Source organism: Thermobia domestica, chromosome 16, assembly GCF_964235325.1.
Source record: "Thermobia domestica chromosome 16, izTheDome1.hap1.1, whole genome shotgun sequence".
Classification (NCBI taxonomy): Eukaryota; Metazoa; Arthropoda; class Insecta; order Zygentoma; family Lepismatidae; genus Thermobia; species Thermobia domestica.
The window spans coordinates 36,300,283-36,314,203 of record NC_137469.1 but is presented as its reverse complement, the minus strand read 5'-3'; the positions used below and the strand labels follow the sequence as shown (position 1 = coordinate 36,314,203).

The 13,921-nt window shown below is 35.2% G+C and overlaps 1 protein-coding gene across 3 annotated transcripts in view; it reads left to right on the top strand.

Moving 5' to 3' along the window:
- Window positions 1-10,290, top strand: part of gpp (DOT1 like histone lysine methyltransferase grappa) — a 140,856-nt gene extending 130,566 nt beyond the window's left edge. For all 3 annotated transcript variants that reach the window (XM_081742310.1, XM_081742311.1, XM_081742312.1), the window contains one exon: window positions 7,783-10,290. In XM_081742310.1, coding sequence (XP_081598436.1) covers window positions 7,783-7,805 — 23 coding nt within the window. In that variant the 3' untranslated portion in view covers window positions 7,806-10,290. The remainder of the gene's footprint in view (window positions 1-7,782) is intronic.
- Window positions 10,291-13,921: the final 3,631 nt, after the last annotated feature.

Here is a 13,921-nt window from a genome sequence, read left to right as displayed (position 1 = left end):
AAATAATTTAGGAACTTTAAATGATTTGAATTAAACCATTAGAATTTGGGGACACTGCCGGAGTTTCCCTTTAGAAGTAGAAGAGTGAGTGATATTCAAGGAAACATAATGATGAAAAGTTCCTTACACTGAAATCGAACATTCCGAACAGTTCAAGTAGACAAGTTCATTGGTAATCGTTGTCTGTAGTCTCAGAACGCCATTTTTCACATACATTTTGATTCACTTCTACTTTCCGTAATTAATTAAAAATGTGTTCGGTATTATTGATTAATAACTTTCTTTTTCAGAGGTACATTTTCAAAATATATATATTTTTTTATGTAATAGAATAAAAGATCAAACAGAACCTTCTGTAAGTAAGGGGTACCTTTCACTGGGAAGAGAGATCAGTTACAGGGGTTTCATCTTTATCGTTGGAGTAAGGTGCCCACAAAAACAACAAAATGAATGAATGTGCTTAGCAGTCATAATTTCCTTTGCAAAGTAGAACGAAGATGATGTAATAACCGACAGTAGTACGTGGCACACTTTCAGATTCCCGGATTTTGTATTTCTTTCCGCGCGAACGTTGGGTAGCGCAATTCGTTCTCTGCATGGCTGTGATTCTGTCCAAAAACGTCTGTCCTACATGTAATGCGTTAAATTGTCATTTACAGGAGTTTAATGTGCCCCTTTTTTTAACCTTTGTAAGGTGATTTGGTACGTAATGCGATCACATGAATTATCATAGACAACACTCATGTACGTTCGTCCTTACTCCGCGTTTAATTCTCACGCCAATCTACCGCCAGAAGGGATTAAATGAACTGCACATATTGCGTATCCAGAAAATTGTCCTGCACATGGTAAATCCTTTACTTTCACGCCCTGTTGACAGCGATACCCAACAGGCACGTATCTTCCAACATGAGAATGCTTCATTGCCACAAATTTCGTGGAGACCGACGTGACATTTCCTTACATTTCTGCTGCGTTGCACTTTAGTCTATCCGTGCGCATTATTCTAATTTCAAAAACATAGCTTTAAGGTTATGAATGTTGTGGTTGCGGTAAGGATGCAGTTTCTTACCAACACTCCACAGTTCTTTCTTTGTCTTGCACGAGCGGCACTAAGTGCGGTGCATAGTTCTGCGCTATCAGCATTATCAGTGCACGCGCTAGGACAACAACACGCTTGTATGTTTGCATGCATTGTGGCCAATGTTACCAGTATTTCCTTTCTAGTCCGCGTGTAAGACTTAGAACGTTAACGTCTAAGATACAATTTAAGTCAAAACCAAATTGATTGGAGTGATACCTTCATCAATGCAAAATCTCCTTTACCAGTACCCCCAAGGCTGTAAGCTGGGTATTGTTGATTTAGCTTGCGTATCAGCTCCAAAATGTTTATACTTTGTATAGTCAATAGTTTTAGCTTTTTGTGATCTCAGAATTGGTAAACCCATAACTCAAAATCGAAGCAGATTTCGTTTTCTATTTACATGAGTTTAGCTTGTGTTTACGAGTAGTCACATCCCAGACGACGTGAGAGGAATTGTGAATCATCTTGAATATACAATTGACACTTGATAATACTTGTAAATGTGTGTATATATGATCTAATATAAATATGTATTAAGTAGATAGGATATTTGACATTTTCAGCCGTGAATTATATAATTTTTTTTTTATAGATTTATACAAGTTCGACATACCGTTGCTTTCTTGGAGAATTATAATATTACACAATAGCAGACGATTTACGAAATTTAGTTATAGTGTGGTCTTTAAGAGTACCTGCAGTATCCTAGCAGTCTTGTAGTGCTATAACAAGTCTTGTAATGATAAAACAAAAAGAATTAACAGGCTTCAATGACTTTGCATAGTATATACCTATATACAAAATATGATTTGCTATGTTTCATATGCATCTTATAGACATGTAACGTTGAATGTTTAAAATTCATGAGATATAATGCCTTTTATGATTACTTTTTATGACTGTTATAGGCGAAAAAAGACTGATCTTTACTCACCTCCTTTTAACACTATATCTGCGACCCTGACTCCGCCCATAGGAAAATATGGTTTATTGATAAGAATTATTTTTTCCGAAACGTTATAGCGATTTTCCTAGTATTTTATGACGTTAACGACTTCAACGGGAAAAGTCTACAGTGAATTTAATTCTTAATAGAAGAAATTTTCATTGAAATATGAGAATTTGTTCATAAAGCAATATGTAATGAGCCTGTAATATGCCATTAGTCGCCGTAGAAATAATTTAATGATGATGTGATTTTCTTTAATATTTAACGTATACTTCGTGGTTAAATACAAGTGGCGTACTAATAGGCGGAAGTGTAACTTCGACTGTCTCGCAAACGACTTTAAAGTATTTATAAATCAACACGTGTTCGACACAGAAAAAAAAAAAATATATAAGTATAGGATTTTTTTTTTCTGAAATCATGATTAAAGCCGGTTGTTAATGGCGAAATTTCACAAGTTCCTGTTTTATTATTTTGCATTATATATATATATAGGAAAAGTGCAGTTTTAGAATTTAGAAGCCATTTACCGTCTCTTTTTCTCGTACCCTATTACGCTTTTTTCATGTGTCAATGGTAACATACTAAACAAGATCTGGATGTGATCACAGCATCCGGTAAGAATGAAGACCGGTCTGTCATAATCAATTGCCGTGGAAATACGGCAAGAACAGGAGAAACCTAGTATGTCTTCAGTTGATGAGACTTTGAAGTGGAAAGAAAACTTAAATTGGTCAACCAGCTACTAGTTATTTCAAGTTTCTGGCATGAGAAATAAAGGGCTGGTGTAAGTGAATATCAGTGTTTTAGGATGTCTCAAACAGATGGTACAAAGGTACAAAGTCATCTTTAAACATGCTCAAATTTCACATCGCGAATACCGAAAGTCTATTGTGAAAGTTAGGAAATGCTTTCTTTGTAGCGAGATAGGAAAACAAAAGTTCCCAGCTTTTTTTTTTTTTCAAACTCCCCCTTTTTTGTTTTATTTAGCCTGTCATTTTTTTATTTTGCGATTTTGGCTTTTTTTAAATTAATTCAAGGCTTTAAATGTAATACAGAAGAGGGTTAGTTTGATTTGAATCTGTAATTGAATAAAGAAGCAACTGCAATATGTAGAGTTTTAACAGTAATATAAAGGAGGTGAGTAGAGTCAAATACTTAGGCGCATTGGTAAATTAAGGTGATCAATAGAGTAGTAGAAAATATTTAGCAGTAGGAGAAACTTACTAGGGAGTTTGAAATCCTTTATCGTCCCGACTAATATCGATAAAAATAACCTGTACAAGCGTATGTCTGCCCGATATATATTGAATCTAGATGGTTACAGAAAAGAGTGACTTAAAAGGGGAGTGGGGAAAGGTGAATAGTGTGGAACAATAGCTACAGGCAGGTCTGCGCGATATTTTGATATATCGAACAAGTATCGATACTGATTTTCAAGACATACGGTACCGCACGATCTGATTACCATATACATACGCGTAATCGGTTATGAAATAGGTAATAAGATCGAGGCGTTTTAGATGCATGGGATACGTTTCGCATGGAAAATTCGCACGAGCTATATTGAGTATAGTGATACAGGGCATAATGCAGTGGGTAACAATAATTGTTGAATGGATTGTCTTCATAGGATAGAATCCATTAGCAAAGTCCCCTTTCTGTATCTGTGAAGTTCTTAGGTTTCTTTGTCATAGAATGAATTAGAGGGGCTAGTAAAACAGTAGGGACCATTTCATATCAAATTGATGAGACAAAATTTTGTTAAAAATGATAGTTATTCTGTCTGTACAAGTAATATTATTTTTTCCTACGCAACCTTAGTTTTTTATTAGCGAAATCTTTAATAGATCCTTGGTTCAGTTTCTAGTTTTCCGAAGTATTGCGAAAAAGTGTTGGTAGGATTAGTTGTCTATAATACCATGCATCGATAATTATCAAGGGTTTTGAATATTGTTCAGTACCAAAACCACTACTACTACTGTTTGTTCAATATATGGGGATGGTTTTCCTTTTTAGATTGAAATGAACGCAGGTTTTAAATGTTCTGATTTTGCTTGTTTGTATATGGCTATCAGAATGTTTTAGTAAAGATAAATTTGCTGTGCAGAATTGAGCGGGATGAAGGTCAGCTTTATGATAATAGCATGGGTGTGGAATTTCCGAAGCCAGATATACAGGCTGCTTGAAATGGCTGAAGTACTCTCTGAATTATGTATCTTAACACAGTCCCAAAGACTACATGTGAAGCATTTCTTTCCTTGTTATGCTATGCAATAATACTTCATATTTATTGCGTGGTTGGCTGTATATAACAGTGGTAAGCCAAATTCTAACGTTAACTGAAGTTTTCAGAGGCTATTTGTATCGAATCGATTGTTGAAGTCTTTTGACTAGGAGAGTTCTACAATACCAACAAACGTATGTGTAGGTCGCTGTGATTCCATGGGTGAGCGTTCATCTCTGTGGCATGGGGTTCCTGATTCGATCTCAGCTCCCGCGAAGCTGGCTTTGTGCCGGACAAACACCATGTGCGTGGGTTTTCTTGGGATTTTCCCGTTTCATCGTTCGGTGCTCATTCCACCGTTATCATCCATCTCATTTTCATATTTCCCTTAAGGTTAGTTTAAAGGGACAAATTTTGCCGATGGATGTCACTACAGTCTTCGTATCTCATGTAATTTTTACCTTTCACAAAAATTCACGATTTCTCTTACAAATTTCAACCTAGAGATTTCAGATTTTTAGAGAAGGAGCTTCATAACCTATCGAAGGCAACAATCCGTGCCGATTTTTTATTTAAAATTTTCTTCATTGTTAAAATGGCTTGTTTATTGAAAGGGATATCCAAACTTTTAACAGTATAACTGTTTCAACAATGAAGAAAATTCAAAATAAGAAATCGGCATGGATTGTTGCCTTCCATAGGTTATGAAGTTCCTTCTTCAAAAGTTTGAAATTTCTAGGTCGAAATTTGCAAGAGAAATTATAAATTTTCGTGAAAGGTAAAAAAAATACACGAGAGAGATACGAAGATTGTAGTGACATCTATTGGCAAAACTTGTCCCTTTACACCAACCTTAACTTCGGTGAACAATCGTAGAAGTCCCCCATCCACCCCGTCCCTAGAGAAAACACATGTTCGAAAGTTGCGTGTGTTTAGACGCTTTGCTCTGTTGGCTTCTATAGGGAAGTGGTTTTCCGGCGATTTCATTTACTTGCTGGAGATCTTTACTTTCGAGAGATAGTAGGCGTGTTAGTTGGTCTTGGAAAACACGGAATTTGAGATTGTAACAGATTTACGTGTTTCCTGGCTCTTATGTACCGGAAAAGTGACAAGTTGATGTATGTACACTCGCATAGAACTCATCCCGTTCAGCCTATCGGGACCGAATTTTTAACTTAATCCGAAATACTGGAGAATTTTGTAAAATTTTCTTCCCGTAAATATTTAACAAAGATGAGAATATTGACTTGTGATTTTCTCTGAAAGTGCTCTAACGATTTAATTTATTTTTTATAAGTAAATACCCCTTTAACAGGCTTACAGTATAGGTCACTTATCTGGGAAAATCTAGAAGTGTTAGTTTACTCTTGAGGGTGAGTTCTTCACGGACGGATTTCTCGAAAACGACTCAGGCAAATTTGTTTTTATTTAATAAACAAATGTTTAATTATTAGTCGTACAATAAGGCATAAGCATTTTGCATGGAAATGTCCTTAAGAGGTAGTTTCTTCTTTCCTTTTTTCTTTTTCATTTTAAGATGGAAATGAGTAAGTTCAATGTGTTGGTCCGTATCTTTTATTTTGTACTTTATAAATGGCCACTAATTGTACAAATAGGCATGTAAAATTTGATTGATCAGTCGAACCGTTTAGAAAATGACAAGAAAACGAAAATGCACTTTTCGAAGAAAAGAGAAGCTTTCGAGTCTTTTTTAAATAATCAGAAATACCTTTGTTCCTGAATTTTGTTACTCATCTCCACTGTGACAGTGTGAGATTTGAACAGTGTTATGTCACCATGTTGTAAGTATGAACGAAATGTTGATGCGTAGGAGTTCCGCATTCCTAACCTCAATAGCTAATTAAGCAAACTTCTCTTATTCAGCTCAGCTGGTATTTGTGTCTGTCTTCAATCATAACTTCCCATTTTATGTAAACTTAGCATGTGCGTTTCGGGTTTATATTCATCGAGATTAGGAGAGTAAAAACAAGATAAAATCAACTCCTGTTACAAAACTGGATCCCATCCGTAGTGTGGATTATGATCAGGAATTATGCTTTTGAGCATTCGATATCTAGGCCTTTTAAACTCGTCACGCATGAGGGATGACGTCCCTCGGCGATCACACTGCACGCGGGGGGCGCGGTGGCTCAGTGGTAGAGCGTTCACCTCTGGTGCTTGGGGTCCCGGGTTCGATCCCAGCCCCCGCCAAGTGAACTTTGTGGTGGACAAACACCGTGCTCGTGGGTTTTCTCGGGGTTCTCCCGTTTCCTCCCACTTTCTTCATTCCACCATTTCACTCATCTCTCATCATCACCGTCTCCTTTAGCCTCACCGGCATACCCGTGGGACGTAAAACTTAAAGATTTCATTTCATTTCATTTCACACTGCACGCGGAATGGAGAAGAATGCAAGCGGCTTGGCACCTGTATGTTAGGTACCATCTCGGCATTTGCTTAGTGTGAATGAGAGAATCTCACTTAGGATGGGTAGCCTGAAAATGCTTTTACACCTTTTCGACCGAATTTCTTAAACATAGTGCGATAACAAAGCGATTTTCGTGTGTAACTTTGAAAAACAATTATTCTATTTTGACGCAATATAGTCGGTGGTGCTTGCCAGTCTATTCATTGCGTGGGACTGAAATCGGTCAAGGATAAGAGCTAGTTCCTGTCCAATATCCAAATTTCCTTATTTGACTGTTGAGTAACTACTACTTTTCTTCGGTGATTTATATGGGGAATCGCTTCTGTTTTCTTTTGTTTTTGTAAACATACATACTATGTACGTTTTGCAAACACTAGGTGTTTGAATTATTGTAGGCGTTCATAACATTCCCGAAGTTCTGGTATGGTACTATAATGATAGGACCTAGCAATTTGTGTGTAATGACCTAAAAAGTAAGACCTTTTGAACACATGCACATGTTTAATTTGGAAGATCGGCAGAACACATTATACAGTCTATTAGTGTGGACTCGTCGTGTCTGTTTCGATAGTCTCCGCTATAGTAAGAAACGTCCCCATAACAAATTCTTTCACAGAGTAGTGCATCATTAAATTTGTACTTTCTGCATTGATATTAATGGTCATTTGTAGGTGCAAGTTTTGCAGAAATTGCGCGATTCATTTGGAAGGAAACATAAGTAGAATGATTACCAACCGAGCTGCACATCTCTTACGCAGCAGTTTTTCGCGGAGAAAAGCAGTTCTGTCATTACCCAGCCTCGGCGTATTTTCCAGATCTCAAATTTATGCGTTTCAGCTATCCCCTTTCCTGACAGAAACCCTAAAAGAGATAGGTTTTAAAACTATTGAAAACATCGTTACCAAATCCGACTGCCGGATTCTGAAAGGAGCCATCCGCCGATGCTTTTAACAATAGCAAAATCAATATAGAGAAATGTGTGTATATATTCCAGTTAACCGAAAAATCCTATAAATTGTAGTCTAGATTCGTATAAGCTTAAGCTAAAAGTTTAGATACTCCATAAAGAAAATAATTTTATGTATATTTTTTAGTTCCGCCACAACACCAAGCCTGAGACAGGGGAATGAAGGATACGTTCCAGTGCAAAATCAGAACTTCCCATCAATTCTATCACTGCCAACAGCAGGAATTCTGATCAATCACTGCCAGAAGCAGGATCCTAAAGAAATTGTGAAAGTTTGTGTGGATGTGTGCGTGAATACGATAATGCATTTCTTTTTCTTAAATAATAAGAAAACCATCTCCATGAATTCTAGAATCACTGAAATCATCCGTTGGCTGAGAAACAAGAGCACACAAGAAAATCAACAGGCTGTCTTGTGGTGTTTAACTTCTGCACTTGTGTAATGTTTTTTATATTATTATTATTATAATTATTATTATTATTACTATAACTATACAATGTTGTATATTAGACTGGGATGTACAAATTACATTTGGTATCTTGGTCACTACTGCCATATTGATTATTTATTTTATAACTAGATAGTGTGAAAGTTGCTCAGTGTATGTTGATGCTATGCAACATGTTTAACAAAAAATAATAATGATTAAAAAAAACTCTTTGTTAACATTTGTTATGCTGTAAATTGGACAGAAAAAAAAGTTTACAAGTCCCCCCCTCTCCCTGCCTCTTGTAAAAATTCATGTATAGCTATAAAATTTTAATAATGTATAAAATAAAATAAATAAAAAGTAAACGAAACTAGGACTTCTAGATAATATGTTTTAATGTAACAAATAGAGCTGTTTCGCTTTTATTAAACTTTTCAGGTAATGTGAAATGTAAAAGTGTTACTGAAATTGCGTGATCTATTTTTGTGTCAGATTCTAAAATAAAAAAAATCTTTAAAAAATATTGCTAAGCATTTGTTTATATGATGAAGTATTAGAAAAAAATTAAAGCATTGTTTTTTTGGCAATTGTAGCAATGGAATGGGACATATGTTAGTATATGTTAAACAAATGTAGTGAAATTTCTTTTTTAAAACGTTTATCGTTTTTTTAATTTGTAAGAGTATTATTTGATGAGAATGATGTGATAGATTTTTTTTTAAATAATAAAGAACAAAAAACGGAAAGTGTATATTTATAAATTAAGAAGTGTTAAAGAGAACGTGGTAGAATATAAAATTAATATTATAAAGTGTTGGAGTGTACTAGATGCCTGTAAAGTGGCTATTTTTCCCTAACGTAGAAGGTGTGTAAAGAATGCAATTGCAACAACGCGTTTCATTTTGTTATTATAATTAGTGATGGCTAGATTTGTTGAAGTTAATTTTACCTGTGTAACTTTAGTAATTGTATATTCTTGCGTTTTTTTTCTTATGTCTAAATTCTGTACGTGGCTTTAGAGATTTTTGTGTGATGTAAAAGTAATGAGTGGTGTAAATTCATTGTGTAAATTAAGGGTTTTGAACAGCTAGTAATAATCTGTGATAAGAGTGGGAGAAATAGCGTTAATATGTCCATTATGAATGTAGGGTCTTGATAAGGGAAAATGTACTGACGAGAAAGTACCTATCACACGTCTAGCTTGTGGATCAGGTAAACATAATAATGTAGTTGCTATATATTTCTTAAACCAAATATCCATTTTGCCATAGATATTTTCTTTATTTAAATACGTTTATGGGTCATTGGATGTGTTAGTCTTAGATCTGGTCTTGTGAGGTAACTTCTTTTATTATTTATTCACTGCCAATATTATATATTTTGAACTTCCCTTACCTTTATAGTAAGAGCACCACTGCCTTAAGCTTTGTGTTCAACAGTTGGAACGCAAGAGACCAGAATCAGGGATGTATTACTGGAAATATGAACTGAGTTCGGCTGTTCGTTTTATGAACTACTTTTTATTTGTGCATTAAAATTATACATAAATGCGTGTATGAAAAATTTATAGTGAATGATTGTGTGCGAGAGAGAATGTGAATGTGAGCGAATACTTTGTAAATACTATATATGTATTTTGTTTTTTGGTTTGTTCTTGTAGTATGGCCAAACTTATTAATAAGTTGCCATAAAATTTTTTGGAACATTCTTCCAAAAAAATTCATTATTGTTCCGTAAAATGTGTTCTAAGGCATCTTTTTTTTCAGAGGCGTATCTTCTCTACAAAAAAAGATAAACATACATTTGAAGCAGTATATGTGTGTCTCGATCTCAATGCAGTATTTTGTATGGCATAACACTTGTGCTTCAATTGGCTACTACTACAAGAGTATGTTTTTTAAAAAAGAAAAATTAGTTTTTTTTTTAGAAAGAACTGTTTACATTAAAAGACATATTGGTTAGAGAACTAACATTTCTAAATTACTAGCGGTTCAGACCGCGTCAAAGAAGAAAGTTTTAATGGAATACCTAAGAGGTAGATAATTTCATTAACTAATCAACAGTACAAAACAAGAAACAGAACAGGATATATATGGTACTTAGTTTGACTTTGTACTGCATGTTTTGTAGTTTTGTGATGAAATTTCACTATTCCTAGCCACACATATGTATCCATGTAAAGTGTAATAAATATGTAAATTGCTTATGGAATAATTATTCATTGTCTTAAATATCATGTTATAATATTCTGTTGACTGAATTAGATTATAGTAGCATTTGTGTATTAAAGTTCTTAATATCTGAAGAGGATTAATTCTAGCGAAATGGTGTAAATACTTGTTATATATGACAAATTTCTGCGTTATTCAGTAGCCAGTGGTCTAATTTGGAACACTATTCCTGCTTATCAAGTTGATAATCTCATGTTTCAGTGAAACGACATAAAAATGTTCCGAACGGACGCTAAACAAATTAAAACTACTCATTGAGCAAAACAACACTTTCAATAATTTAAAAAAAATAGTAATTTGTAACTTTTGCCACTATCTACTTCTTCCATAGTTGGCGAGAGACTTACATAAGTTTTTTTTTTTAACTAAAAGTATTCTGTTGCTCAGCGACTAGTCAATAAGAGGCAACGCTGCTAAATAGGGTAATATTACACTTATATCACTTATATATATATATATATATATATATATATATATATATATATATATATATATATATATATATATATATATATATATATATATATATATATAGTGGTGGTATTCTAATTTTTTAACAACCGGTTCTGGGTTTATATATTTACACTAACGGCAAAAAGTTTAGGAACAAGAGTATGTGATGAATTTTGTTGTAAATACGTCATTATTTATTCAACTGAAACAATGTACAATTTCTGGGCATTATATATTACAATACATAAAGAGGAAAACAACAAAAGAAAGGTATATAATGACACAACTAACAGAAGAAAACATTAGATTGCCGTTTCATCGATATGTCCTTCATTAGCTTTGATGACAGCTTGGCACAATCTCGGCATTCTCCGGATCAGCCTTCGCAAGGTTTCTTTGGAAATACCTTTCCAGGCATCCAACAAAGCTTGATACAGGTGTTTCACGTTTGTTGGTCGTGTAGTTGTCGATTTCTGAAGCAATCTATACAGTTCGTCCCAAAGAAGCTCGATCGGATTCAGGTCCGGCGATTGTGGCGGCCAAATCATACTCTAACTTTGTCGTCTTCTCTAAGCTTTCCAGATATTCCTTGCAAAGTTTGGATGTATGCTTTGGGTCATTATCGTGTTGGAATGTAAATCCAGCTCCAACAAGTGTGTCGCAGGGTACCACATGGTTTTGGAGTATCTTCTTGTCGTTTTTGTTCATTTTTCCCCTCGACTTGAATTAGATCTTCAACTGAATCGCCCACAAAACACCCCCAACCATCACCGATCCTCCACCATGTTTGACTGTGGGTTGTACACAAGCAGGCAGCATTTTCTCTCTTTCGACTATCGAATTGGCGACGTTTAAATAGTTCAAATTTGGATTCGTCCGACCATAAAACCGATTTCCACTGTTCTTCAGTCCAATTGCAATGTGCTCTAGCCCACTGAAGACGTTTCTTTTTGTTTTGTATTTTGAGTAAAGGTTTCTTTACTGCTACACAACCACGAAGTCCTGCGTTTAGAAGACGATTGGTGACAGTTCGAATTCTTACAGTTGTTTTTCGAGTTGCATTCAATTCTGCAGTAATTTCTGGAGCTGTTTTGCGTCTATCACGTTTACTAGTCACAATAATAAACTTCTTTTGAAGTCAATCGGGGCCTTCCAGAACGATGTCGATCGCTAAATGTCCCCGTTTGTTGGTGGCGATGAATGGCTTCCCAGCATGGAGTGATACACATAGTGTTTTTGCAATTTCCCGCATCGTTTTCTTCTCTTTGTGAAGAATTACAATTTGGGCTCTTATTTCATTAGTCAGTCTTTCCTCGACCCATTTTTTTCACGTTTTAGGTGCACTACGTACTCTGAAGTGAAACCTGGAAAATGAAAAATATTTGTTCTAACAATTGAATATAAACCGTACCTAAACAACTGAAAATCAACAAACAAATGACGTTTTATGTTTTATTTCACGTATGAGTGCTGCCATCAATCACTAGATAGCGCTGACTCCAAAAGAACAATACAAATAACTTTTTTGTTGCATGTATTAAATCCAGGCTTTGTAACAAAATTACGATATTGTTCTTATGAACAAAGATAGTCCTTTTCAACATGATAAATACTATTGTTTTAGGTTTTTTAAGGTTAGTAATACTAATACTTTAATACACAATAGCATAGAATAGGAAATACATACAAAATACGAATGCATACACTCGTGTTCCTAAACTTTTTTGCCGGTAGTGTATATATATATATATATATATATATATATATATATATATATATATATATGAGAGAGAGAGAAAACTCTTAGAAAACAAAGAACCAAACCATACAAGGTAGACAAAAAGCGTTGGTTTTTTTTTCCCCTCCGGATACCAATAGTAACAAGGAGGATCTTACACAGCATCCTAATACAAGGTGGTGTGACGAAATTAAGTATCATTGTGAAAATCTTGGCAACGAATAGTACAGTATAGATGGTTGTGAAAAAGTATCGGAAAGACTTTAATCCAGCAATGGATCGACAGTTATTGATAATAGTATGTATGCGTTTTAAATATAAACAACCCTCACCACTACTCTCATGTGATCCCAGTTCTCATTCTTGATATTTAACCATTTGAGATTAAGAAATAATCGCTTATATCTTAATATAAGAGATCATATATTTAATCCTGCAGTCGTAAGAATTTCGAAGAACAAAGCTAAACAATCTAAAACTTTCTTGTTCCTGGGTATAACTAGGTAAAATTTACTGTTATATTTGGGTATAACAAGCGAACTCGAAATATTTTTACAACCGGTTCCAGCGAACTTGCTGAATAGCGTCACCCTCCCTGGTGGCCCAAACGTAGGTATATAGAACCGTACTGATCAGCTCATTCTATTTTCTAACATTTCTTAATGTTATCCATCAGGGGGACTCGGTTTCTTTATTATTTGTTCTTAACGTGTTTTTACTTACATCTTAAGCTCGGAAGAGCCGAAGCAAATAAACCCATAAACTAAAATGTTATATTTGATTAATGCAGCGGTGTATACCTACTTTTGGGCCACCCTGTATATACAGGGTGACTGGTAATTTAATGCATTCCTTGTAAGGGGATATTCTACATGTACTTTGGAACATTTTCACCCATATGAACCGTGAGTCGCATATCAATATTTTCTGAGCAATTTGCACATGTGTGATTTCTTTGAAATTTGCTGGTTAACGAGAGACGTGCGAGAAACTTTCACCCTGACCCACTTCCACATATCGTAGAGCGATGAAATTGTACATGTGTAATCCTGCGTACCTATGCAGTTCATGTGGTAACGTACAGCTCCTAACTCTGCACCGTTGTTGTGTTATATGTCCGAACGTGAAGTAGAGTGTAATGGTCCAAAATCGATGACATCATCTCAGAAAGCAGCATGGCAACATCGCATTAAGAATTTGTCCCAAGGAAATGACTACATGGTTGGGAAGAGGTGGAATGAAGAAAGTGTACGGTCAAGAGAAACTATGACGGATTTCATACCCAGGGCCGTGCATCTCTCTGGCCAACATTCGTGCGCTGAACGGGTACGTTGTTTTCAGGAGGCGGACACCTTTTGTCAGCATGCCACGCTCTATTTCTATTTTGTTAGTGCTACAGTGCTAAATGTGTTA